We start from the raw sequence: 27,752 nt of genomic DNA, 5'->3' as shown, positions 1-27,752 counted from the left end.
ATATTTGGAAAGACAAATCATATTCATAGATAAAAAGATTCAAAGTCAGAAATATGTTTATTTTCTCCCAAGTAATTCTTAAATTGAATATAACTTGAATAAGAAGAATAAATTTCTTTTTTTTTTTAAGAATAAATTTCTTTCCTGATTTTAAAACATGCTGTATTCTTACTGTGTATACTTGGTATACAAATATAACAAGAATGGGAATCTCAGAACAATTATTTGTGGTCATGTGAAACCCATATATAGGCCAAGAAGGGCTAGATTTACCAGATATTAAAAATGTATTTCAAAGCCTCTGGACAACCATTCCTCATTTATCAACATTGGATCCCTAAGACCAATTAAAATTAGTAATATATGAGGATGAATAATGATTATATTAGATCACAAAATAGAGGTTAGGTTCATTATTATAAATCTACCAAAGTACATCATTATGTAATTGCCCAAATGAGGAGGAATAGTTGCAAACAGCCACAGATGATAGGGAGGTAGAAGGTACAAAGCATGGACATAGGAAAATTGGATATGCAGTGAATGAATACTGACATACTAGGCACTGATGAGCTGAAGTGGGTTTGCATGGGCCATTTAAAATCAGACAATCATATGATCTGCTATGTAGAAAATAAAAAAATGAGGAAAAATGTGGTCTCATTTATAGTATAAAAGACCATTTCTTGATCCTCCAGAAATAGTGTTGTGAGTGACAGGATGCTATCCATAAGCATATAAGGAAGATCTGTTACTACCACTATCATTCAAATATATGCACCAACAACTAGAGCTACAGAGGAGGAAAAAGAAGGTTTCTGCCAACTTTTGCAGTCCAAAATCAGTCAAGATTCATTAATAGTAGGTGATTGGAATACAAAATTGAGAACAAGGAAGAAGAATCAGCAGTTTGACAATATGGACTTTGTGATAGAAATGAGGCTAGAGATACAGTGATAGAATTTTGTAAAATCATTGATTTGTTAATTGTAAATACATTTTCATTAAAAAACACAATGGTGACTACCTATATGGACTGCACCTAATGGCATACAGAGGAATCTGGTTGATTACATCTGTGAAAAAAATCATTGAAGCATCATCACATATCTGTGTGAAAAGTAGGCTAGGCGCCGACTGTGGAACATACCAAGATAGTTGCAATAATGGGCTTAAATATAGCAAAGTTTGTGAAGATGAGACAGGACTGGGCAACATTTTGTTCTCTCTGTATAAGGTTACCATGACGTGTAGCTGACTCAACAGCAACTCACAGCAGCAAATAATTAAAAGAGTACAAGGGAGCTCTGGTGACCTAGTGGCAAGAAGCTGCACTGCAATCCCAGAGATAATGTGGTTCAAATCCACCAGATGCTTTGCTGGAGACGGAGGGCAGTCTCCTCCTGTACCAGTAAGATCCGATTTGACGTTATACACAAAAAATAATAAAAAATAAAATTAAAAAAAAGAGTACAAGAGGGAAGTAAAAACATTATGTCAATGTGTAATGGTGAAAAGAGATTATAATTCGTGGGTTATAGTTCTGGTGGCTATGTGTTGTTGTTATTAGGTGTCATTGAGGCCTCTATGATTCATAACAATCCTGTGAACAACAGATCTTTACCTTGCCCTCCTGCACCATCCTTCTAACACACTTGAGCTCATTGTTACATTTACTGTGTCAAATCATCTTGCTGGAGGTTCCAGAGAAAGGAAGCTGTCTTTCTCTGAGTTCGTAACTTTCCTAGCATTTTGTCCTTTTCCAAGCTCTGGCCCCTTCTGACAACATGCCCAAAGTATCTGAGACCTGAGAAGTATTTAAGGAAGTTTCACTCACTTTACCTCTAAGGAACATGCTGGTTGCTATCAGAGATAGCTAAATTCAATGGAAGAGTCTACACACACAAGATTGCACTATCTTCTGACATAATTTCCAACTTTGGACTCAGGTTTGATAATTCATTAAAATGACTTACAGAATTCACAGAGAGCTTTAATATTCACAGTTACGATTTAGTAAATGAGGAAGCAGGAGTGTCATCCATTTCCAAACAGCGTGCCTCTGGAAACTATGAACTTTGAGAAACGATAGTTATTGAAAGGCTTCAGGTCTTTTATTCATAGGTTTGGTATGAGTCTTGTTCAACTCAAAGACAATCAACAACAACAACAACAACAACAACAACAATGCAGGTTAAAATCTAGGAGAAAGACACATCAGGCAGACTTAGCAGAGTTCCAAAAATAGTGCTTCCAGTTGTTTTCTTGAGGATTCAGGAGAGCATTACTCTTTTCTGATATTTATATATGGCAACCACAGGCATTTACTCAAGCTTTTATGTCCTGGGTCCAGAGCCTTTATTTGGGCTCTGATTGGTGCTGCTCATTTTACTGATCTTAGTGTACAGCTCCTCAGGAGGTCTAGCTGAATCTTTGTAATTCAAAGCTTTTGGATAAATCCCCCTTTCTCCCACTTTCGGTTTGGCATGATGCCCCTTCAATCACATTTCTACTCCCTGGATGACTAGACTTCCTGGGTAAACAAAGACAGTCTTATCAAGAATGGCATTCCAAGGATTTAGAGATTAACTCCTAGAAACTGAACATAGAGACCCCACCTTTCTTTTGGCAAAGTCAAACTTTTCATTACAATAGTGGTAATAAAATACTTGGATTTCAAAACTAGAGCAAGCAAACTGAAATACTGAGTCAAGTTTGGAGAGTGGTTTGTTGGGAATTTTAAGATTATGAGGAAGACCACTTATAGGTAGGGGTCAGACGGTACACTCATGTTAATGACAAGAAAAGGTAAAGTATTTTGAGAATTATTGCAGATACCACTAATAATTTTGACAAAAGTGTTAGAATAGTAGTAAACAATGAATTAAAATCTTCAAGAGATATTGGATAAGAAGAAAAACATAAATAATGTAACCAGGAGAAATAGTAGTTCTGACAGCATGAGATTTTGGGAAACAGTAGTTAGGAAAGGGCAGTGAAGCCTCATTGTATAAGGAATATGGGAGAGCAGGAAGAAATCCTCCACCTTGAAAATACAGGGACAACAATGTCTTAGCAGAGAGTCAGATTTCAACTTGAGCAGGAAAGCTAAGGGGAGCATTCAGAGAAGTCGTTTATGATTTAGGGAATTTTTGCTGATGACTGAGGCCTCAAGGGCATAGTGGAAAGGCTTTACGAATTGAGATGAAATGAGCATATGGGTTTGGGAAAGCAAAATGAACATGAGTATCTCCCTAGGACAGCGAGGCTTCTATGGTGACATCAATAAACAGGATAGGGGAAATTAGTTGTGATGGTCTCCAGGCAAATAGTAATAGAGAAACAGTGACAACTGAAGATGACATGGAGCCAGCATCTTGCCAGGAGCATAGAGTTTGAAGACTTTCATTTGATTTATGTTGAAGATAGTGATGAGGAAGCAGCTCCTGTGTTTATGGCTCCCTTTGAGCCAGTCAGTGAAGGGTGACATGGGCCAGGTATTACCTATAGCATGTGTGTCTCTTTTCTACATGAGGTATGATTTATTGTTACATATGTTATTTAATTCAATCACTGAGTAAGATACTAGAGAAATACAATAAGATTATTTCAGCAAATGAATTATGATAATAATTCTTGATTCCTGATTAGAATCACTGATAAAACAGGATAAAAGATACTTTGCTCTTAAAATAAACTTGCTAGTGCATTGATTGTATAAAAAGTATAAGCAGAATTACATGTGATAGTGGAATGGTAAACAAATGAACAAACATAAAAACCATTTAAACCTACCCAGTGGTACTTTGGGAGAAAAGCCTGGCAGTATGCTTCTGTAAAGATTACAGCCAGAAATACCCTTTGGATCATAAACTTTCATCCAAATTACAGTTATGCCATTCAAATGCAAGGCAAACTCTGCTATCAAGTTTGAGTTGATCCCTAAGATCTCTGTTAATATTAGCTGTGGACATCTTTCTTCTGGACTTTTCTTACTTGAGAGTGTAAAAAAAATATACTTTGCTAAAAAGAAGACAAAATCCTATGGAGCACTCCTGCTCTGTCACACATGGTGCTGCAGTGCTGAAATGCCAGAGTCAAACCAACATGATAAATGCCATAACTAGGTTAGCTAGAGTAATTTTAGTAAGAATAGCTGTCAGGTACCTGGTACTACAAATGGTGCAATCTAATGGGGGGTTATTAATGAGGGTAATAAGATGACGTGGACCAAGCTGAGACAACAGGAGTTGGCTAAGAATCTCTAGTCTAACAATAGTGTGGAGTTAATACCTCTAGGCCTGAAGGTACAAGTCAGGGAATTTTTGCTGGATCATGGAGAGTATAACTATATGGATAGTGTAAATTGACTCCACAGGAGTAAATGTAGAGGGCCAATCCTCCACATTTGTTAACTGAGAAGTTGACCTGTTAAGGAGCCAGAAGAATTATTCAGCCTTCTTCTTCTGCCAAATTCTTATCTCTATCATTGCCTCTTATGGATCATATTCGATTAGTTGCAGTCATTCAGTGATTTCTCATAGGAGGAATGGATATAAAAGGTCGATAAGCCTGTGAATACTTCTCCATACCATTAAATAAAGGTATGTAAATAAAAACAATAAAATATTTTCCCTTATAAAATCATTAAGAAAATAATGATACTATTTTTTCCAATGGGCTTTTAGTATGAAAAGAACTGTTATAAATTATGAAACACGCTTTTTTGACTCAGGAGTTCTATATCTAAGAATTTGTTTTAGGAGAATAATCATATTAAACAAAGACAGTGGATTTTATTTTATTGTTATTTGTAAATGACACTGAAGTTTATTAGCTCTATTAAGGCTAACATGGGCCTGGCTTGGACATCCATCAGTTAAGGGATATTGCTTAAGAGATAGATTTGGACTGGATGAGAATGTGGAAGGAATTGAACCTTAGTACTGCATTATATCTAGGAATTGGTGCAGAATCACTTTAGAACACTAGGTTAAAACTGGATCAGTAGCAGGTGTAGTAGATTTTTGAGTCTGTGGTTTGAGGCAATAATTATTTTAATGGCCTAGTCTAAAAAGTCTTCAAATAAAAGTACACTGATTTTTAGATTTAGTAATAGAAAGTTTTGGGAAAGAAAAAACTTTCTGCACTCCAAAAAAACTCACTTCATTACTGAAGAAGGGAAACCAGCTGCTTCTAAAGAAAATGGCAAACTTTTACCAGAAGTTTTAATAAGAACGTATTTTGGGTGGAGGACAGATGATCAGATTGACTTTTGCTGACAGTCCTGGGGTTTAGAAGCAGGAAAAGATTTTGAAACCAACTTTGTTTCGGGCCCTCAGGCCAAGTAAACACCACCTACATACCAGATCTAAAGGAGACATTATCCTCACCTGGAAGATTATCTTGCTGTGCTACCTGTGGGCCTCAAATGATAGTGCAGGAGCAGTAGCTCAGACACTAGGATCTTTCTCCAGAACTGCCTCAGAGAGAAAACCGTCCCTAAAGCTGGTACCTGGGATTTGAACTTGGAGCATCCTAAACTTACGAGAGACTGGCAGCAGCATAAGTCATCAGAGAAGTGACTTGAGGCCTGGGCCATCATATTGAGGGCTGGCTGAGGGGAGGCGGGAGAGAGGTGCTGCCTGAGCAGAGGTGGGGGGAACACACCTGAGGAGAGCACGCACACGTGAGGAGAACCACGTGGAATCTGTTGGTTACTTTTGTAATGGTGACGTGTCTTTCATCTGCTATTTTGGGTAAAATGTTTGTCAGATGTTGTTCTAAAGCTGAGAATCCAAGTTAAGACAGACTAGGAGGAAGGATTGTCCATTCACTTCAGAAATAACAGGTCTTCAAAAACCCTGTGTACAGTGGAACACACTTAAGATTAGCAGATATGGCACCAGCGGCTGAGCCTTTTGCACTGGGAAACAAAAGGGAGGAAGAATAGTTGGAAACAGACATTAGTATTTCTTTGGAACATTGAATGTGAGAAGTATGAATGTAGGAAAATTAAACATTAAGGAAGAAATGGAACACATAAATATTGATATATTAGACTGATGAAATGAGATGGATTGGCGTGGGACATTTTGAATCAGACATTTTGAATATGATTTGCTACGCCAGAGATGAAAAGGTGAGGTAAAAAAGACCATTTCTAGATCCATCTTGTTGTGAGTGACTGACTAATATCCATATGCATAAAAGAAAAAGCTATTTATACCACTCATTAAAATATATGCACTAATAATCAGGACCAAAGAGTTGGAAATAAATTATTCCTACCAACTTTTCAGTCAGAAATCGATTTACATGCAATCAAGTTGTACTAGTAGTAATGGTTGACTGGAATGCAAAAGTTGGGAACAAGGTAGAAGGATCAGTATTTGGAAAACCTGGACTTGGTGACATTTGTGGAAAGAATCATGTAGAAGCTCAATATCAGCTGTGAAAACTAGAACAGGTGCTGATTATGGAACAGACTATCAACCACTTATATGTAAGTTCAAACTGAAGGTTAAGAAAACTAAACTAGAAAGAAACAAAGTTTGACCTTGAGTCTATCTCACCTGAATTGAAAAACCATCTCAAGAACAGGTTTGAGGCCTTGAACACTATTAATAAGCGATGACCAGATGAGTGTGAGAGGATATTAAGAGTACTCCAACAACAAGATAAGGTACAAACCATTTGCAAAATGGGCACAGGCTATGAAGAGCCACTTCCCCAAAGAAGACATTCAGACAGCAAACACACACATGAAGAAATGTTCAAAATTCCTGTCTCTAAGAGAGATGCAAATAAATGCAACTATGATTTCATCTCATACCAGTAACAAAGTTCAAAAGGGCAACAAACAACAAATGCTGGCAAGGTTGTAGAGATAGGAACTCTCATTCACTGCTGGTGAAAATGTAAAATGGTACAGCCACTATGGAAAGTGGTCTGGCGCTTCCTCAAAAAGTTGGCAATGGAGATGACATTTGACAGTTATACTACTAGGAATATACCCTAGAGAAACCAAAGCCAGGACTCAAACAGATGTATGCACATCTATGTTTTGCTACATTATTCACAATAATAAAGAGATAGAAGTAACCCAAGTTCCCACCAACAAGCAGATGAATAGAAAACTGTAGTACATTCACACAATGGAATATTAAGCAGCATTGATAAACAATGAACTCGTAAAACAGTACACAACATAGGTGAGCCTGATGGACATTATGCTGAGTAAAATATCTCAGTCACAAAACGACCAATACTGCATAGCACTGTAGGTACTGTACTTCTTAGGATCAAAGTTGAAAATATAAAGGGAATAAACGGAAGTTTCTTTTATTTGTCAAGTAATTGGGTTTAGAAGGGGTTGTGGTACTAGGGATATTGTAGCTGATGTTAGATGGATCTTCGCTGAAAGCAGGGAATACCAGAGGAATGTCTATCTGTGTTTCATTGACTATGCAAAGGCATTTGACTGTGTGGATCATACCAAACTGTGGCTGACTCTGAGAAGAATGGGAATCCCAGAACACTTGATAGTTCTAATGTGAAATCTGTACTTGGGCCAGGAGGCAGCTGTCAGAACAGAGCAAGGGAACATTGCGTGGTTCAAAATTGGGAAGGGCGTATGCCAGGGATGCATCCTATCTCCATACCTTTTCAACCTGTATGCAGAACAGATCATCTGGGAGGCTGGGCTCTATGAGGAGAAATGTGGGATAAAGATTGGTGGAAGATCTATCAACAATCTGTGTTATGCAGATGACACAACCCTGCTTGCTGAAACAGGAGGACCTGAAGCACCTGCTTCAGAGGGTCAAGGACTGTAGCCTCCAATATGGATTGAGGCTCAATGTCAAGAAGACAAAGATTCTCACCACTGGGCCAATTGGAAGCATCAGAATGGATGGTGAAGAGATTGAGATTGTACACAGCTGTAGTTTGCTTGGCTCCACAGTCAACACTCTTGGCACCAGTAGCCAGGAAATTAAAAGGCGCATTGCCATGGGAAAGTCTGCTGTTAGGGACCTCTCCAAAGTACTGAAGAGCAGTGGTGTCTCTCTGGAGACTAGGGTGCATCTGATACAGGCCATGGTCTTCGCAATCACTTGTTATGCATCAGAGAGTTGGACAATGACCAAGAAGGACAGAAGGAGAATTGATGCCTTTGAGCTGTGGTGCTGGAGAAGAGTGTTGAAAGTACCATGGACTGCTAGGAAAACAAACAGACTCATCCTGGAAAGGGTTAAACCAGGTGGCTCTTTGGAGGCAAGGATTCTGAGGCTCCGTCTAACATACTTTGGACATGTTGTAAGAGGAGACTGGTCCTTGGAGAAGGACATCATGCTGGGGAGGGTGGAGGGACGGCGCAGTGGCAGAAGGCCCTCTATGAGGTGGATTGATTCCGTGACTGGGGTTATTGGGATGGGAGTGTCAGAGGCAGTGCGATTGGCACAGGACAGCAACTCAACGGCACATAACAACAACAACAACAATTGTTATGTGCTGCTGATTTGACCTTTCCATTTGATATCTGGTAGACACAAACTCCCGTTGTTTTTCGTAATGGTAAGGAGCTGTGCTGCAGTGCCAAAGGTACATGGTTCAAATCCACCCCCTGCTCCCTAGGAGAAAAATGGGCAATCTCTGCCTCAGAAAATCCTATGGAGGGTCAGCTATAGGTCAGTTTTGACTTGGTGGTACACAGCAACAGCCATCTAATATAGGACAAAAATCTTGTTCTAGTTTATCCTTCGTGTCTCTTTTCCCCTCACAGCTCTAATCTTATTGACTGTTCTTTAAATATATATAAATAATACAATCAATTCTTTCTATTTTCTGTTGTCATCCCGAGTCATCATTCATCATCTGCTGGGTGGATTTCTGTAATCAGGTAATACTCCTTATTTCACTCATGTCTCTTTGCTTTGTATTGACATAAAACAACTATGATTGTCCTATTAAAACATAGAGCATGCCATTTCTACTCAGCACTTCTCTTTGTTTCCCCCTCTTTTCCATTTCATACATAGTTTTATAAATTGACTGACTATATCTTCCATCAGTCTTTTTCCCTACTCACTGATTGGCTCAATTCCAACATCATTGACTTCTTTGTTCATGAAGAGGACAGGCTGACTTCTATTTGAAGATTTTAGTGTTTATAGTTTCTTCTTTTAATGTTCAGTGTCCAGTTTTGATTAAAATATCAGAATATTTGTGGTACCTGCCCTGAGTATCATTTTTAGAATTGACATTGCTTTACCCCCTCGCATCTCATCTCTCTTACCTGTTTTTTTAGCTAATGTTAGATGGATCTTGGCAGAAAGCAGAGAGTACCAGAAGAGTATCTATATTTGTGCCTCATTGACTGTGCAAAGGCTTTTGACTGTGTGGATCACAACAAGCTATGGCTGACTCTGAGAAGAATGGGAATCCCAGACATTTGACTGTGCTAATGTGACACCTATACTTGGACCGAGTATAGTTGGACAAAAGGGAGTCATCAGAACAGAGCAAGGAGATGCTGCATGGTTCAAAATAGGGAAGGGTGTCCACCAGGGATGTATTCTGTCTTCATACCTTTTCAATCTGTATACAGAACAGATCATCTGGGAAGCTGGACTGTATGAGGAGGAATGTGGCATCAGGATTGGTGGAAGAGTCGTCAACAATCTGCTTTATGCAGATAACACAACCCTGCTTACTGAAACTGAGGAGGACCTGAAGAACTTGCTGCAGAAGGTCAAGGACAGCAGCCTTCAATATGGATTGAAGCTCAACATCAAGAAAACAAAGATTCTCACTACTGGCCAATTGGCAGCATCAGTATGGATGGTAAAGAGATTGAGATAGTTAACAGTTTTAGTTTACTTGGCTCCACAGTCAGCATTCTTGGTACCAGCAGCCAGGAAATCAAGGGATGAATTGCATTGGGAAAGTCAGCTGTCAGAGGGCTCTCCAGAGTACTGAAGAGCAACAACATCAGGCTGGAGACTAAGATGCACCTGCTCCTGACCATAGGCTTTGCAACGTCCTGCTAAGCGTTGGAGAGCTGGACAGTGACTAAGGATGATAGGAGGAGAGGTGATGCCTATGAGCTATGATGGTAGAGGAAAGTGAATATACCATGGACTGCTAGGAGAACAAACAGTTTTGTGCTGGAGAGGGTAAAACCGGGCTGTTCCTTGGAGGCAAGGATTCTGAAGCTTCGTCTGACTTACTTTGGGCATGTTGCAAGGAGGGACCAGTCCTTGGAGAGGGACATCATGTTTGGGTGAGTGGAGGAACAGCACAGGAGAGGAAGACCCTCAATTAGATGGATTGATTCAGTGATTGGGCTAATGGGAGTGGGAGTGGGTGTGGCAGAGACAGGTTGGCACAGGATAGAGCAGCGTTAAGGTCTCTTATACATAGAATCTCTATGAGTTGCAAGCGACTTGATGGCACATAACAACAACAACAATAACACTTATCACCTTTTAATAGACTGTTTTGGAAGCCGGAGTGGCATTCACTTCCTAAACAACATACCTCTGGAAACTCTATGAATTTAGATAAATGATGATAGTTATAGAGAGGCTGTAGGCCTTTTGTTCATAGGGTCAATATGAGTCATGCTTCACTCACTCACAGTCAACAACACAACAACAGCAACAACAAAAACAATGCACTATGTATTTCTTATGTTTATAGACTTTGTAGTTTATTAGATTCTATTTCTGCATGGGCAAGGATTTTTGCCTCCTTTTCTCGTCTTGAAAGCTTACTTGATAAATATAGATGCTTGATAGATAGACATACTTGACTCAATGTTGTTGTTGTTGTTAAGTGACGTCAAGTCATGACTCATAGCGACCCTATGAATGAAAGACCTGAACACTTTGTATAACTTTCATAATTTCTCCTCATTCATAGAGTTTTTGGAGGCAGTCTGTTTCGGATGTGGATGTCACTCCTGCTTCCAAGCTTGTTTTAATTGGGGAGCTCCACCAAACACTGTCCACCGTGGGTAACCATTATCACATTTGACACATCACAAACTGGATTCCAGCCCCATATGCAAACCAAATGAGTTTTTAAATTGGAGGCCAAATCACATCATCTCACACCCATTAGCAAATCAACATTCCACCCTGATCTTCACCAGTACCAGCAAACAAGCCTCTGTAGAATCCTGCTCTTGGAGATGACTTCCAAACTGGGTTCCCACTTTATTGAATAGATGCTTAAGAAATAGATGCTTCAGAAATATTTGCTGAATGAATGGATGAATGATAAGGCATGGAAAGATGTTCTCCTCTTCTCTACCTTCCCCTCCTTGCCCTGCCAGTTCTTAGCTAGTGTTTTGGGAGAAAAAGAAGGAAACCAAGTCTTTTGTTATTATAAAAGCCTTGTGCTAAATCTGTTTTTTTCATATAGACCAAAAGAATAGTTTTTACTTATTTTGCCACTGAGAATGTATGGTTTGTTTTCTTTCTCTGTTGATCTATAAAAATCCTTCAATGTTGTATATTCAATGGCCATTTTATATGTTTTAACATTACCAAAGCGTTCCTGGTATATTGCCTTCCAGTCCTCTGAGCCAGCATTGTTTATTTCCTAGAGATTTAGGCCCATTTACTAAAGAAGAATGTAATAGTATGTACACAGAACAAATGTATCACAATAGGATCTGCTGCTTAGAATTCATTGTGCTTGCAAAAGGCCCACCCATAGTTAGGGATACTTCTTCAGTAACTATAAGGCACCATAATTTTTACTCCCACTGTGCTTTTTGCACTATAGATTAAAAATGCCGAAAAGGAATTCTTTCAGGACAGCAAATTCCTTTTATAAACTTGTAGTGTGAATTGAATTTCTTAGAGGTCTTTGGAGTGTAAATGTCCACTAGTCCTCAAAGGTGAAATAGCCAGCAGGAGTTATCTGAGATTATTTATAGTTACTCAGTCAAAGAGACTATGTAAAAATTGCACTTGTATGAATTTCACAGAGACATCTCAAGCGGAACAGGTTTTAGAAGTTCGTCTGAGTTTTAGAGTATGTACTAAGTTCATTCTGAAAAACTGTCAAATAGCTGAATCCTATACCTTATATTCTGCCTCTTGATGGCTCATGTGAATCCTCACCAGAAGGGCCAGTCACATGATTTTAACATAATTACCAGTAAGTCATGAGGTTGCATGGGAATGCTATTCTGTACAGTTAAATAAGATTATGCAGAATTTTAAAGGAATTTGATATGTAGTGCAAAACTATAGAATGTGTATGTTATAATAATAATAATAATAATAATAATAGTAATAAAGTATACTGAACCACAGAAAAAAAAGACTGAACAACAAATAGTGTTAAATATTTGGAAATCTCTAGCTGTGGAAAATCAGTAAAACGTAATTCTGTCTAGTTGTATATTTAATTTTAAATATATATGAAGATCCAATGCTAAAATTCTTTGACTTTGTATTTCAATGTAATATATTTGGTATTTTCATGGAAGTAATACTTTGTAACTAAAATAGTCAAGTATTCTGTAGTAGCTGAAATAGTATTTTATGTTTATCTAAAATAGATTAATATTCATTTTTCTTAAACCTCATCAGCTTATATTCTGCCACTAAAAATATTCATGTTGCTTAAGACATGACTTGGACTTCCAAATGTATTAATTTTGATATAAAGTCTTTTCCTTAATGTTATTATAGAGGTTCCAGGAACTTTAGCAGTTGCAGTGCAGACGACTTTGAAAAATTGACTTTAAATAAAGGAGGGAACTGTCTTCTTAATATCCCAAAGCCTGATGAAGCCTATAGTGCTCCGTTCTGTGGTAATAAATTGGTGGATCCTGGGGAAGAGTGTGACTGTGGTTCTCCAAAGGTGAGTTTAATTTTCCCTTGGTGAATTTACCACTGAAATTTGCAACAAATAAAATAGCTTGCATTTGGCAACTCTGGTATAGAAGCTGGAGTAAAACTTAGTGGCCAAGTGAGGATTGGTGTGGAAGATGTTCTTCATACTGTTCATCTCCTTGTCCCCGGACGTAAGCAGTGGTGCTATGTGTTTTGAAGAGAGAGAAAGGGTCATGTTTAGTCTACCTTTTTGCTGCCTTTTGCTACTTTTTACCATTTCTCATTGGCTTGCTTACTTACTTTAAAGAATAACCAGGTTTTCATTGAACTCTTATAAACTTTTAATATTCCCATTGTGCCATTATTGTACTACTTATTCACTTGAACTCATTTTAATAAAAAATTGAATTTTACTCATCTTTCACAGCCCTTCAGTTCTACTAAAATTACTTTTCTTCCTTTAACTTTTAGTTTTTCTACCAATCTCTAGCTTTATTGACTTATTAACTTCACATGTTGCCATGTATTTTATGCCTAATACTTGGGCTACTATTGTGCTCCATCTTAGCCATGCTCTTCTCAAAATGGCCTACTCAAAGCACGTTCTTCCTCCAGACATAACATTAAATTGTGAAGAAATTTTTCCATTTGAATGTAAACTTCTTCCTTAACCTAAATCTGACTTTTTCCAACTTACTTCACTTTTCATAGAAAGGAATATGTGTTTTGTGATAAAAATGACGATGTCTTTATTGTACTTTGTTAAATACCAGAGAGTTCGGCTAAGTGCTTTATATGGTGCAGTTCTCAGAGTAATCCTAAAACATTTTTAGGTATTAATATTCTCATTTTCACATGAAGAATCTGTTTATGTGATATAAGTGAGCATTGGTGTATGTCTCTTTTTGAATTTCTGCTTTTGGATATATAATGAGGAGCAGAATTGCTGGGCCACAATGTATTTAGTCTAAGGACTGAGTGCTTCTTCAGTGTTACTTGGTCACCTTGTAGAACTGTAGTGAGCTCTGGTGGCTTAGTGTAAGAATCTGCGCTGCAATCCCGAAGGCATGAGGTTCACATCCACCAGCTGCTCCATGGGAGAAAGATGGGCAGTCTCCTCCTGTGTGATTAACTGCCTCTGCTGTGGGTCAGTTCTGACTTGATAGTACACAACAACTACCATGGTTTCTGAAATTTATATCTTACCCAAGCTTTTACTGTTCTTTGATATGTACATTAAAGTTTTAAATTGGCTTGTAATTATTCCATTAGCCATGTACAGCAAAGCAAATTTTATTGTCATTCAATTGAAATCTTTTTTGTTGTTCATTATTACTAGCATTTTGTTACATAAATTATCATCAAAATATATTTTTAAATTTCCAAACGTGTGAGGTTTTCTACCTTTAAAAATTATTTCTAGGGGTTTTTTTGGTTTCTGTTTTTATTAGTAAATAAACTGTCTTTTGAAAAAGAGCTTTAGTGACACAGTGGTCAAAGCACTTGTAAGCTAACCAAAATGTTGAAGCTCTGCACCTGTCAGCTGTTCTGCAGGTGAAAGATGTGGCAGTATGTTACTATAAAGATTTACAGGATTAGATGCTCTGTAGGCAGTTCTTAGCTGTCCTATAGGGTCACTATGAGTTGGAATTAGCTGATTGCAGTGGGTCTTTTTATGGGTCTTTTGAAATACAGTGGATTCTAAATAGTTGTAGCTAAGTCATTAAGAAATCCAGTGAGTTAGTTGATGATTTTATTTGGAGAGCATACTATGATCAGGTTAGAAAGAAATCACTATTAGGTCTCAAGTAAGAATGTTATTAGTTACTATTGATGTAAAAAAGGTGCATTGCTTTATTGACAGTCATTTTCTTATCTTAGGAATGTGAACTGGACCCTTGTTGTGAAGCAAGCACTTGTAAGCTTCGATCAGGTGCTCAATGTGCATATGGCGACTGTTGTCAAAAGTGTTTGGTGAGGAATTCCTTTAATTAGGAACATAAAAAAGGGGAAAAGTGATATAAGAATTTGTTTTCTGAGATCTCTAGCAGAGTATTTTTTATTATATTATTATGAGAAAAACTATGCCATGTATTTGCAAATTTATAACTTTTGTGAAAAAGATGTATTAAGATTTTTTTCTATGTGAAATTCTATTATTTATGATTTTAAGAACAATGCATGCTTAGCATAAATAAGTATAAACAGTATAAATATATTTACTTTCTACAAAAGCAGATACAGAAAACAGGAACTGAAAGATCCCCTATGTGAAAGAATGAGAAAGACTATGTGTTCTCGTACATGTGTGTATTTGTGACCACACACATATTTTCATTGTCTGTTTCTATTTATAGCATGAATTTTTTTCCATTCAATTGTATATGATTATATAATTGGTGATATATAAGTATGTGAATTATAGATGATTATATTGAATTCTTTTGTATGGTTATATCAATTTCTTTAGTCAATGACAGGCAATTAGAGTGCTTCAAGTTTTGTTTATCAATGGATTTTTAAACAGGGAACATGCATGTTAAAATTCTTCATATTAATATAACATTTCACAAATATGCCAATCTATATTTCTAATTTAACAAAATACTTATTTCTTAATGCTAGTATTTATTTCTTATATGCTTTATACTTCTGGTTAGTTTAATTAGTGTCTTTAAGTTTGTATTTTTTATTGAATTTACATGTCTGAGTTACTAATGAAATACTTTGTTTCTTTTAAAACCATTTTCTATTTTATGTCTTTTATTAATTACTTATTGGCTTTTATTAATTTTTTTCTATTGGGTTATTTAATTTTGTTTTTTAGAATGCTCTATAAATACTGTGACTTTAAAGTTGATTTATTTATTGAAATTATTATGTTATTCCTATTTAATTTGAAATGTACTACTCTAGTTCCTTCGAGGAGGTACTTTATGCCGAGGAAAAAACAATGAGTGTGACGTTCCAGAGTATTGCAATGGTTCTTCTCAGTTCTGTCAGCCAGATGTTTTTATTCAGAATGGATATCCTTGCCACAATAACAAAGCCTACTGTTACAATGGCATGTGCCAATATTATGATGCTCAATGTCAAGTCATCTTTGGATCAAGTAAGAGAAATTAGTATTTATAATTTATTTCATTTTCTTTTTTGCCTTAGTCATTTTAAATAAAGAAAAGAAAACCTTTTGAAAAAGTTGAAATACTTTTATTTAACCTATCACTTCTCCCTTCCTTCTGCAGAGGAGGCCATAATCACAAATTTGGTATATATTCTTCTAGTTGAGGTTTTGGCTATTACTGTCAATATCTTTCTATCATCTCTCTGTCCTTTGTATATAAATGCAATTGATAAAGTATCATTCTCTGTTATGTGTTATGTTAGGTACTATTGAGTTCAGTATGACACATGGTGACCCTACAGACAACAGATCTGAATTCTGTTCTCTCCTGTGCCATCCTCACAATCTCTGACACACTGGAGTCCATTGCTGGAGTTACATGCCAATCCACCTGGTAGAGAGTCTCGCTCTCTTTTGCTGTCCCTCCACTTTCCTAAGCATGATATCCCTTCCAATGAATAGCCGCTCTTAGCAATATGTCCAAAGTATATGGGATGAAGCTTCATCATCTTTGCCTTCAAGGAGTACTCTGGTTGCGCCTTCTCCAAGACATTTGTCTATTCTTTTGTCAATCCATGTGTTATTCAATATTCTTCTCCACTACCACAGTTCAATGGCAACAATTCTCCTTCTATCATCCTTATTCAGTGTCGAGCTCTCTAGCAACATAGTAAGTGATTGAAAGACCATGACCTGAGTAAAGCATACCTTAGTCCTCGAGCTCAAAAAGTTGCTCCTCAATAATTTTGAGAGTTCTTTGGCTGCAGACTTTTGCAGTGCAATAGGTCTTCTGATCTCCTGATTTCTGGTACCAAGTGTATTGGTTGTGGATCCAAGTAAGATGAAGTTTTTGACAGTATCAGTCTTTTCTCTATCTATCATGATGTTGCCTATTGGTCCAGTAGTGACAATTTTTGTTTTCTTGACATTGAGATGCATTCGTATTGAGGACTATAGTCTTAAATCCTCTGCAACAAGTGCTTCAGGTCCTCCTCAGTTTCAGTCTTTTAACAAATTCACAGAAATGGTAAGACTGTACAAGAGTCTGCTATCTGAATTTTTTAAACAAAATTATTTCAAGTTTTATCTATATAATTTATTTGAGTATTCCTTTAGAGAAATGGATTATGCATCTTCAAATCCTGTTTTACTCTCTTTAGAGAATAAACTTAAGTCTTTAATAGTTGCTGAAATGGAGGAATCAAGAAGTAACTTTAAAAACCAAAACCAACCTCAAAAAAAATCCACACACAACCATTGCCATGGAGTAGATTCTGACTCATGGCTTCCCTATAGAACAGAGTAGAACTACCTTAAAGAGTTTCTAATTCTATAAATATTTATGGAAGTAAATAGATTTCATCTTTCTTCCATGAAGCCTCAGGTGTCTTCCAACCATCACGGTTCTGGTTAGTAGCCGAATGCCTTAACTTAGATACTTTTCCCTTATTGCTATTTTAGAGAATATTTCCCCCCAGATTAAAGATATTTACCATATTTTTTTCATATTTCTTATATTACACAGTTGTTTCCCATTTCATCTTTTAGTTTTGGCTATGTAATTTTTTTTACCGATTTTTTTTTCTCATTTGATTTGATGGTTTCATCTTTTTATATCATGCTTAAAAATTCCTTACCCTTGCATTACATGTATAGTTTTCTAGTATTCTAATAATTAAATTTTCCATATTTAAGTCTTTAATTATTCTGGGATTTATTGAACAATTCTGTTTTCCACCAATTTAAAGTAACACTTTAGTCAACATACATACTTCTATACAAATATTTATACTAAAACATCATACATACTTGTGTCTATTTCTGGAATTTTTCTTGAAATTTTCTGAAAGAAAATGACATAGATTCTTTTTGTTAAATTGTCTGATGGTAAATTCTGTTTTTTGCTGTTCATTAGACTACACTCCCATGAACTGTGTAACTCTAGCTCTACCCTTCAGGGACTGAGAAGATGTCAGACTAGACATTATTTCAGAAATTTGGACTATATATTTTAGGTTGTTAAACTTAACATTTTTAGTTGTAGATTTCAAATTAAGATTTCATTGTTTTTGTAATAGAATACATTAAATAGTTTTATTTAAGTAGTTAGATTTTTTGTTTGGTGTAGGGGGACAGATTTTTTCTGACACCACTTTAAAGAAAATTTTTGAGGGACTAGAAAAGTATCAGCTAATTACTTTGTACTAGTCAGTCTTGGGAGTATACACCAGAGAATGTAAGGGCCTTTAGGCAGCTTTACTTTGATTACATAAGGTGCTAGCAGTGTTCCAGCAGTGATAGTTTACATTTGTGTTCCTTGGCTATATTTCCTTTCTTCAGATGGCTGAGGCTGCTGATTACTTATGCCCAGAATTATTGGAATTCATTATTCTCACTTTGTTTTCTTTTTGTCTTGAGTCAGTAGAAACAGTATCGGTGTTTTCAACGGATTTAAATATGTGATTGGTATATGCATAGTGAGACTTTAATTAATAAGAAAACTTAGAGAACAGTAGCTTTTCTGCTTCCCTTTAAATGGCTCCTAGAAATTACATTTGCTGTTTGGGTATGGAACCCTTAGTTGTTGCTGATGTGTGCTGTTGAGTTGCCTGCAACCCATAGTGACCCTATGTACAGCAGCTCTGAATCCTGCCCTGTTCTGAGCCAGACTTACTGATTCTGACACACTGACCTCCATTGCCCCAGTTACTGTATCAATCCATCTCATCTAGGCTCTTTTTCTCCTGTGCTGTCCCTCCACCTTTCCAAGCATGACGGCCTTCTCTAAGGAATTGTCTCTCTTGGCCATGTGCCCAAAGTATGTGAGACGGAGCTTCAAAATCCTAGCCTTCAAGGAGAAAGTTGGTTTCATCCTTTCCAAGACAGACCTATTTGCTTTCCTGGCAGTCTATGGTTATCTTCAAGACTCTTCTCCAGCCCCAAAATTCAAAGGCATCGATTCTTTTTCTGTCATCCTTAGTCATTGTCCAGCTCTCTGACACATATCAAGTAATTGCAAAGACCATAGCCTGGATTAGGCACACCTTAGTCTCTAGACAGACATCATTCCTTTTCAGCACTCTGGAGAGGCCCCTGACAGCAGATTTTTCCAATGCAATTGTCTTTTGATTTCCTGACTGCTAGTATTAAGATTGTTGATTGTGGATCTGAGCTAGCTGCACCTGTTAACAACCACAATGTGTTTTCCATCATCATGGTGCTGCCAATTGGCCCGGTGGTTAGAATCTTTGTCTTCTTGATGTTGAGCCTCAATCCATATTTAAGACTACAGTTTTGACCTTCTGCAGCAAGCACTTCAGGTCTTCTTCAGTTAGGTGACTAATATTTAATTAAAGGAAGAAAACCCAATTCTTCACTTTTTTCAGTTTATTTTCCTTTTCTTTCTATTTTAGTTAATAAGACCAGTGACTGGCATATTGCTGGATTTCTCTGAAGGCAGATTTATTATTTTGACTAGACTTCTGCTAGACCTAAATTCTGTTGTACTTCTCATCTTAAAAGGATAGACGCTGAGGAGGAAAGACCCAAACATCAGTAGGAAATTTTGTTGGGATAGAATGGCGAATTTCTATCAACTTCTCATATGTTTTACAGGATAGGCAAGTTATTCCATAACTAAAAAGTGGTTGCATATTTTTAATGAAGTAAATACTATTATTTGGTAAAAATATTACTGTCATAGGATATTGTAAACAAGTCTAAGGCTGAGGGAACAGAATATATCTCTTTTTTCTTTCTACACTATCTCAACCTTCCCCATATTACCACTGCTCCTTTTGCAGTAGTAGATCTGAGAGAAATGAAGATGGATATCCTAAAAATTCTACTCTACTTGTATGGTTTTAAATTTATGTGTAATATTTTCTACTTAGTGACATTTATGTTAGCATCTGAACGAGTCTTGTTTTGTGCCATTGATTTGAACCGATCCATAGTTGACCTTCAGATAGGTTTTCAGAGGCAGTAACTTGCATGGGAGGAGACTGCCATCCTTCTCCCACAAAAGCAGCTGGTGAATTTGAGCCACATGTCTTTGGGATTGCAGAGCAACTTCTTAGTCCTGGGATACCAGAGCTTCTCTGAATGAATCTAGCCTAACTTTTAAGTCCAGTGTGTTGTTAGAGGGAACGATGGTGACACCTCATCTCACATACTTTAGACATGTTGTCAAAAGGGATCAGTCCTTGGATAAAGACATCTGGCTGTAAAATCTAAAGGGTCAGAGGAAGAGAGGAAGACCCTCAACAAGATGAACTGACAGAGTGACTATAACAAAGGTCTCAAACATATCAGAGATGGTGATGATGGCACAGAATAGGGCAAGATTCACATGTACTGTTCATAGGCTTACTACGAGTCTTAGTTGACTGGACAACACCTAACAACAAGAAGAAGCTTTATTTTTGAATATGAAATGAAGATGTGTTTTAAGGTTTTTTTCCCTCCTGGAAGGCCTAAACTTTATGAGAGGTGTGGCAGTAGTTTATCCAGGTGTATGGACAATATGCAAGCCACCCAACAGCACATAACAACAACAACAATGGATAATACAATTAATTATTGCCATAATTAATTTTTTTGAATTTATTTTAATATTACAGAAGCCAAGGCTGCCCCAAGAGATTGTTTCATTGATGTGAATTCTAAAGGTGACCGATTTGGCAATTGTGGTTTCTCTGGAAATGAATATAAGAAATGTGCCACTGGGTAAGTGGAAGTGGAATTAGAAGAACTGGGAAGAGTATAAGACCAGTCAAGTCTAGAATACTCTATAATTCTTTGTAAATGCTAACTTTCTCCATCTTAAATACCCAACTTTTCAAACCTCCACTTTGCTAACACTGGATATCAGAGAGATTCTAGATATATTAGGAACAGTACTAGTGAAATAATTTATCCCTTTTCTAAAGCTAGCTGTGACTTAACTAGTTATTAAAAAAATCCCTTTCTTATATTTTATTTGCAATAAGAATTCCAACCAAACACCCTTTACTTCTTTTAAAAACTTTTAAAATTTACTTCAAAATTAATTCTGGACTTCATTTTTTTCTTCTAGTTCCATTTAATTTTAAAATGAATAAAAATTTTTTATTTATATAACTAGCATTTGACTATAATAGAAAATTTATAATATTTTTTTTTTTTAATGGAAAGCCCATATAATCTCAGTTCCTATATATTCACTATTCTGGTGTGTTTTCGCACTTTTTTGCCTTTGTGCAGGATATGGTGACATTTTGCATGATTGGGTTTGTTCTGAAGTAGCGTGCTACTATTCCCTCTGCCTCTTTTTGTACTCTTACTAGTTAGGCTAAAGCAGCTGTCATCAAACTGTGCTTGCTAAGAAGAAATAGCAACAGTGACCTCCCTGTTACTGAACCCAATAAATATTTTTAGGTCTTCATTTTACTTGACCAGTTAGTAGCATTTAACTATGTAGGTTTTTATTTTTTTCCCCCTTAAGACATGTCTTGTTTAGGATTGTGTAATCTTGCAATATTTGTTCTATGTTTTGGATTCTTATTTAATGTGTTTTGCAGTAGGCTTACTTTTCTCTAACCTGCCATTAAATGCTAGAGTTTTTCAAGGCTCTGGTGTTGTTTCTTCTTTCTTTTCATTCCATCTTGTGTTTCCATGCAATTTTATTCACTTCAATTTTATTAATGTCAATTGCCATTTCTATGAGCTGTTATCAGCCATGCTTGTCTGCATGTGGCCTTCTTCTCCTTGCGCCCCATGTGTTCTTTTCCCCCCTCTTAGCCTAGTTAATTCCTAATGATCCTCCACATCTCAATTTGAGTGTAACATCTCTGAGAAGCTTTCATCAGCTTCCCTGGAAAGGTCAAATACCCCTCATGTGAGTGTTGTTAATGTTGTATACTATATTTTTTGGAGTCTTTGATGTCATGTCTTGCTTTTTTGTTATTCACCACTTGTCTGTCCATTGTATTGTTATGCATTGGCTTTTCAAATATTAGCAGGGTCATCCATGATGTATAGTTTTCAGTGGAGCATCCAGATTTAAAGTAGACTTGGAAGAAAAATAAAATAAAAATATTAGCCAGTGGAAAACATACAAATAGCAGCAGAACATTATACGCTAGTTGTGCTGGAAGATGAGCCTCTCAAGTTGGATAAAGCTGAAGATATAACAGAGAAAGAGCTGCCTTGGCAAAGTAGAATCAACCTTGATGATGTGGATAGGATAAGGCTTTCAAGATTTTACTTTGTTAATGTGGCATGATGTAAAATGGGAAGACAGTTACAAACATCCATTAGTAATTAGATATATAGACTATATTAATACTAATATAGGAAAATTGCAAGTTGTCAGAGATAAGAGAGAACAATTGAAGATGATATTCTCAGCATTAGTGAGTTGAAATATATTAGTACTGGTCATTTGGAATCAGATAAGCTTATGGGCTACTATACTGAGAATGACAAATTGAAGAGAGATGGTGTGATGATTGAGGTTAAGTGTCAGTTTGGCTAGCCGGTGTTTCACAGTGGTTTTTCAGATATTAGGTAATCATCCTTCATTTGTGATCTGATATCCACCGTTGAAAGGAGAGTTTCCTTGAAAATGTGGGCTGCATTCCAACATATATCGATATTTTGGTAGAGCTCATTCTTATCTCCATCATCCATCTGACTCTGAACTTCAGATTTATGGGATGTAAACTAGCAGCCTGCTGTCCAACCTGTAGAGTTTGGGATACTCCCCTTCTGCAGCCCTGTGAACCATCAGCCTGCTTGCTGTCTGACCTGTCTGGTTTGTCAGCCTCAGCAACCACATGAATTGGGAGAAGCTTTCAGTCTGATCCCTGATTCAAGTATTTGGGACTTGTTAGCCACTTGGTAAGCCATTCACTCTGTGTGTGTGTGTGTGATGCGCGCACACACACACACAACACACGCAGAGAGCGAGCGAGAGCGAGTGAGCGAGCTCTGGTGGCTTTCTGGTAAGGAGTTGAGCTGGCAACCCAAAGGCATGTGGTTCATATCTACCTGCTACTCGATGGGCAACCTCCTTCCACTTGATTTACTGCTTCTGAAAATTCAGTGGAGGGTCAGCTGTGAGTTGGTTCTGATTTGAAGGCACGTAAAAACAACATAGGTATTTGATTAATTTTGCTCCTCTAGAGAACTCGGCTTAAGACAAATTATGTAACATTCATTGTGAAAAATAGTAATTTCTGACTTGAAGAACAACACTATCAGTGATAGTGGACATGAATAAGATCCATAGTTTTTTTTCTATGATAACTTGGAATTGGAATAACAAGTTTATACAACTGTTATCAATTTATGACTAACCACTAATACCCGCAATGAAGAAATTTAACATTTTTACCATTTTTTTTTCAGTCTGGAATTGATTTTAAAAAATGTAGTCAAGATACATTGATAGTTAATGATTGAAAACAAAGAAAAAAGATTGATAATTAGAAAATATGGTATTGGTGAGGGAAATAATATTATGTGATAGCATTGTACAAGACCAATAACTTATTTTTAAGAAAGGCTTTTTTTTTAGCAACATAATTAATGGTTATATAGGTGAACTCTTGACACCAGCAGCCAGGAAATAAAAAAAAGTATTGCAATGGTAAAGTCTGCTGTTAGGGATCTCTCTAAAGTATTCAAGAGCAACGGTGTCTCTCTGGAGACTAAGGTACACCTGATACAGGTCGTGGTCTTTGCAATCACTTGTTATGCATTAGACAGTTGGACAATGACTAGGGAGGATAGAAAGAGAATTGATGCCTTTGAGCTGTGGTGCTGGAGAAGAGTATTGAGGGTACCATGGACTGCCAAGAAAACAAACAGATTCAACCTTGAGAGGGTTAAACCAGACTACTCCTTGAAGGCAAGGATTCTGGGGCTTCGTCTGACAGGTCCTTGAAGAGGGACATCATGCTTGGGAGGGTAGAGGGACAGCACCGAAGGGGAAGACCTTCTATGAAGTGGATTGATTCAGTGAGTGGGGTAATTGGGATGGGTGTGTCAGAGGCAGTGCGATTGGCACAGGATAGAACAGGGTTTAGGGCTGTTGTACATAGGGTCGCTATGAGTCACAAATGACTTGACGGCACATAACAACAACATGATGGATGGAGTACACCGGAATTAAATTGACTACATCTAGAAAAGGAAATTCTGGTGGCCTGGTGGTGAGAAGCTGTGCTGCAGTCCTGAAGATGATGTTGTTAGGTACCATCAAGTCATCTATGACCCAAACGACTCTTTAACAACAGATCTGCACCTTGCCCTAACCTGTATCATCTTTACAGTCTTTGTTGTACTTGAACCATTATGGTAATCACTGTGTCCGTCCGTCTTGTTCAAGCTTTTTCTCATCCTCTGCATTTCCCAACATGAAGTCTCTTTCCAAGGACTTATCTATTGCTTACTCTGTTTCTCTTTTTTGTATTTATTTATTTTCTTGTTGTGTACCACCGAATCGAATCTGACTAGCACAGGAAGAGATTGCCACTCCTTCTCCAGTGGAGCATCTGGTGGATTTGAATCGCGTGCCTTCGGGATTGCAGTGTAGATTCTTGCCACTAGGCCACCAGAGCTCCCTTCTATTGCTTACTCTGAAGTGGTTTTCACTTTAAGATTCAGGGAAAAAAGATGAAAAAATAGGGGTCAAAAAGATTAAGAGCCATGCTGGGGAAAAATTTATTTTGGTTTTTGTTGTTAAGTATTACTTTATCACCTGCTTTTGTGTTGTTTTTCTGACCTATACTGCTTCCTACCCAAAAGAGAAACACGAGCCCTGGTGGTTTAGTGGTAAAGAGTTTCACTGCCAACCTAAAGGTACACATTTCAAATCCTCAAGCTGCTCTGAGGGATAAAGATGGGTAGTCTACCTCTGTGCAGTTTACTGCCTCTGAAAACCTGCTAGAGGGACAGCTAATGGGTCGATTCCAACTCAACAGTACACAACAACAACAACCCAAAATATGAGTTAAATGTAGTTGGTAAGGAATTGCATGACTGATCAAAAGACTGTACCTCACTTGTGGTTCAAATCCACCAGCAACTCAATGGGAGGAAGAAGGGCAGTCTCCTTCTAGGTGATTTATAGCCTTAGAAACCCAGTGGAGGGACAGGTATGAGTTGGTTCTGACTTGATGACAATGAATGAGGTTTGAGTTTTATGTTCTTACAGCCCTCTGCCTTGTGTCCATTGCATTCATTTTGTATTTTGTTTCTAGTTAAGTTGGGCTTTGTTTTAGATAGATTTTAGGCCCTCTGTTCATAATCTTGCTCTGAATTGGAGACCAAAACCCACAAGTGTACAGTTTTCTTTCTGCATAATAAAGTGTGCAGATCTACAAAAACGTGTAGAATAAATGCCTCATTTAAAATTTAACTATCAATACTTTTAAATTCATTGAGTAAACTGTTTCATTTTCTAGCTCTCTCCAAATTCCCACTAAAATACGTATTTTGAAGTCAATGTTTTTCATTTTAAGTATTTTTAAAACCATTAAACATCTTGTAAACTCTGGGCAAATTACATACACACTTCATTTTTTTTCTCTATAAAGAAGATAATAATGATACCTCTTTATAAGTGTAAGGAGTCTGTTTGATAGTGTATCATGTGTTCTGTTGTTAACCGAAATGAAGGTGGTTCAAATCCACCAGCTGCTTAGTGGAAAAAGGGTCATTTCCTGGAAAGATTTGCCGTCTTGGAAACTCTGTACAGGGTTTCCAGGGATTGATGCCATGGGGTTTCCATTTGGATTATTTTAAAGTGGTGTTTTCTTAAAAAACATGATGCCTTAGTGCATGATAAATGTGGGGCTACCAACTGAAAGGTCAGTGGTTTGAATCTACCAGTGGCTACCTGGGAGAAAGATGGGAAGTCTTCTCCTTTAAAGATTTACAGTCTCAGTGGAGCGTTGTAATTGACTCCATGGCAGTGGGTTTAGTGGAATAATTATTATGCAGACTGTGGTTTACTGTAGCCCTTTCATTATTAGTGATATCTTTATTATTTTAAAAAAAGGCAAAGGCCACTATCTGCCTGTATCTGACCTTCATTAACTCTACAAAGAGGAACTGCTCCCATCATTATCATATACAGCACAAAACAAATTCCTATGAGGTTGGATGTACCGTCCCCACACCCAATCTTACACTTTGTTGGCCTAATTCTAACTACAGTCTTACTGTTTTCCTGGCTCCAAAATCCACTGCAACAGCCCACAGAGCACACAAAAGCATATTCACTACTTTAGGGTTTATTAAGGAAGTTAACAGATTGCAATTTCAATTAACAACAGGATACAATTTCTCAGGACCGTTTCTGAACCATGCTCACAGGATCTTCAGCTTTCAGCTTCATGACTTTAGGCCACTGTTACAAAATTCTTAGTCCTCCCAATTATGGCATCTCTGCTTCCAGTCCTCCAATAAACTTTGGCAAACGCTCCTAGTTCTGGTTCCATGGGGTGCTCTGTCTCATATCGGGTCTCTGGTTTTCTACTGCATTTGCTGCTACTCTGTAGGTTTGGCTGGAGGAAGAATCTCTTGTTCCGAAGGGGGTGTGAGGATGTTTCTTTGCTGGTGGTATGATTCTCAAATTCTGCTGCTGAATATGCTCAATTTAGTGGCAAGACTAGCCAATCCCCTTGTTGATAGGCTAACACAACCTATTTGCATTTTCCTGTCCATTCACATGGCAAAGTCAAAGTTAATGTTTAGTTAGGAAGGCCATTTTGAACAATAAACCCTTAACACCACAATTACCTTTCTCCTTGCAAAAATAAGTAAAATGTAGAAACAGCTAACGAAAGTAATCCCATGTGGTCCTACAATCCAGATAATATGTACTTCTTTATCACGCATATGTACATATACAAGTTCTGTGTGAGAAAGATGAGCAGTCTTCACCCGTGTGATTTATAGCTTATGAAAACCCACTAGAGGATCATCTATGAATCAGCTCTGACTTGATAACACATAAAAACAACAACTTATTCATGTGTATGATTAAGTATACCAGCATATCCATATAAGTATACATATATATGTGCCTATCCATAAAATATGTGTATGGTCTTAAAAGTTGATGCACACTTTCATTATATTAATATTTTGGAGTTTTACCACTCTTCATTTAATGATTTCTTTTTATATTAATTTAGGTAGTTTCTATTAGTTTTATACTTGAAATAAGGCAACGATAAATGAGGTTTCCATAGATGTGTCCTTAACACATTGCTGCATACCTTTAAATTGACGACCGTGCTTAGAAACACATTTTTTTCCAATTGTTTATGACTGCTGTATGAAATTGAGCATCAGTCGTTGATGTCAAATGACATTCCTTTTTTTAAAATAAAAATATGCAGAATGGCAATAGCTGTCATTTGCTGCAACGTGTTAATGGATGTATCTGGGTTCCAGAGATATGGGTAGTTTTAAGGCTTTTCTAACAGTTTCAAATTGACTTTCAAAATATTGAGTAGATTTGTGCTCCTGTTAGACCCTATCCAACAAAAGATAGTATCTTATCTACATCTATTTTTACCCCTATTTAAAAATTTTCCAATGGGTTAAAGAGAAAATGTGATTTCCATTCTGCCTTTCTTTTCCTCTGTTCTTACCCTAACACTCAGATAATTACTGTGTTTAGCTTGTGCATCCCTTCTTTATGCAAATATATAAGCTTTCTCCCACCTATTCTTACCTTCTTTTTGTACAGGTTGCATCAAGAGGCATAGAAA

General features: G+C 37.1%; 1 protein-coding gene across 1 annotated transcript in view; it reads left to right on the top strand.

The window, feature by feature from the left end:
* Window positions 1-27,752, top strand: part of ADAM9 (ADAM metallopeptidase domain 9) — a 145,669-nt gene that overhangs the window by 74,025 nt on the left and 43,892 nt on the right. The window contains exons 12-15 of the mRNA XM_006900308.1: window positions 12,714-12,885; window positions 14,739-14,831; window positions 15,774-15,969; window positions 20,604-20,709. Of these exons, the coding sequence (XP_006900370.1) occupies window positions 12,714-12,885; window positions 14,739-14,831; window positions 15,774-15,969; window positions 20,604-20,709 (567 nt within the window). The remainder of the gene's footprint in view (window positions 1-12,713; window positions 12,886-14,738; window positions 14,832-15,773; window positions 15,970-20,603; window positions 20,710-27,752) is intronic.

This window comes from Elephantulus edwardii, unplaced genomic scaffold, assembly GCF_000299155.1.
Source record: "Elephantulus edwardii isolate Elephantulus edwardi_28Jun2011 unplaced genomic scaffold, EleEdw1.0 scaffold00279, whole genome shotgun sequence".
NCBI classification, from domain to species: Eukaryota; Metazoa; Chordata; class Mammalia; order Macroscelidea; family Macroscelididae; genus Elephantulus; species Elephantulus edwardii.
This window is presented reverse-complemented; position numbering and strand designations above follow the sequence as displayed.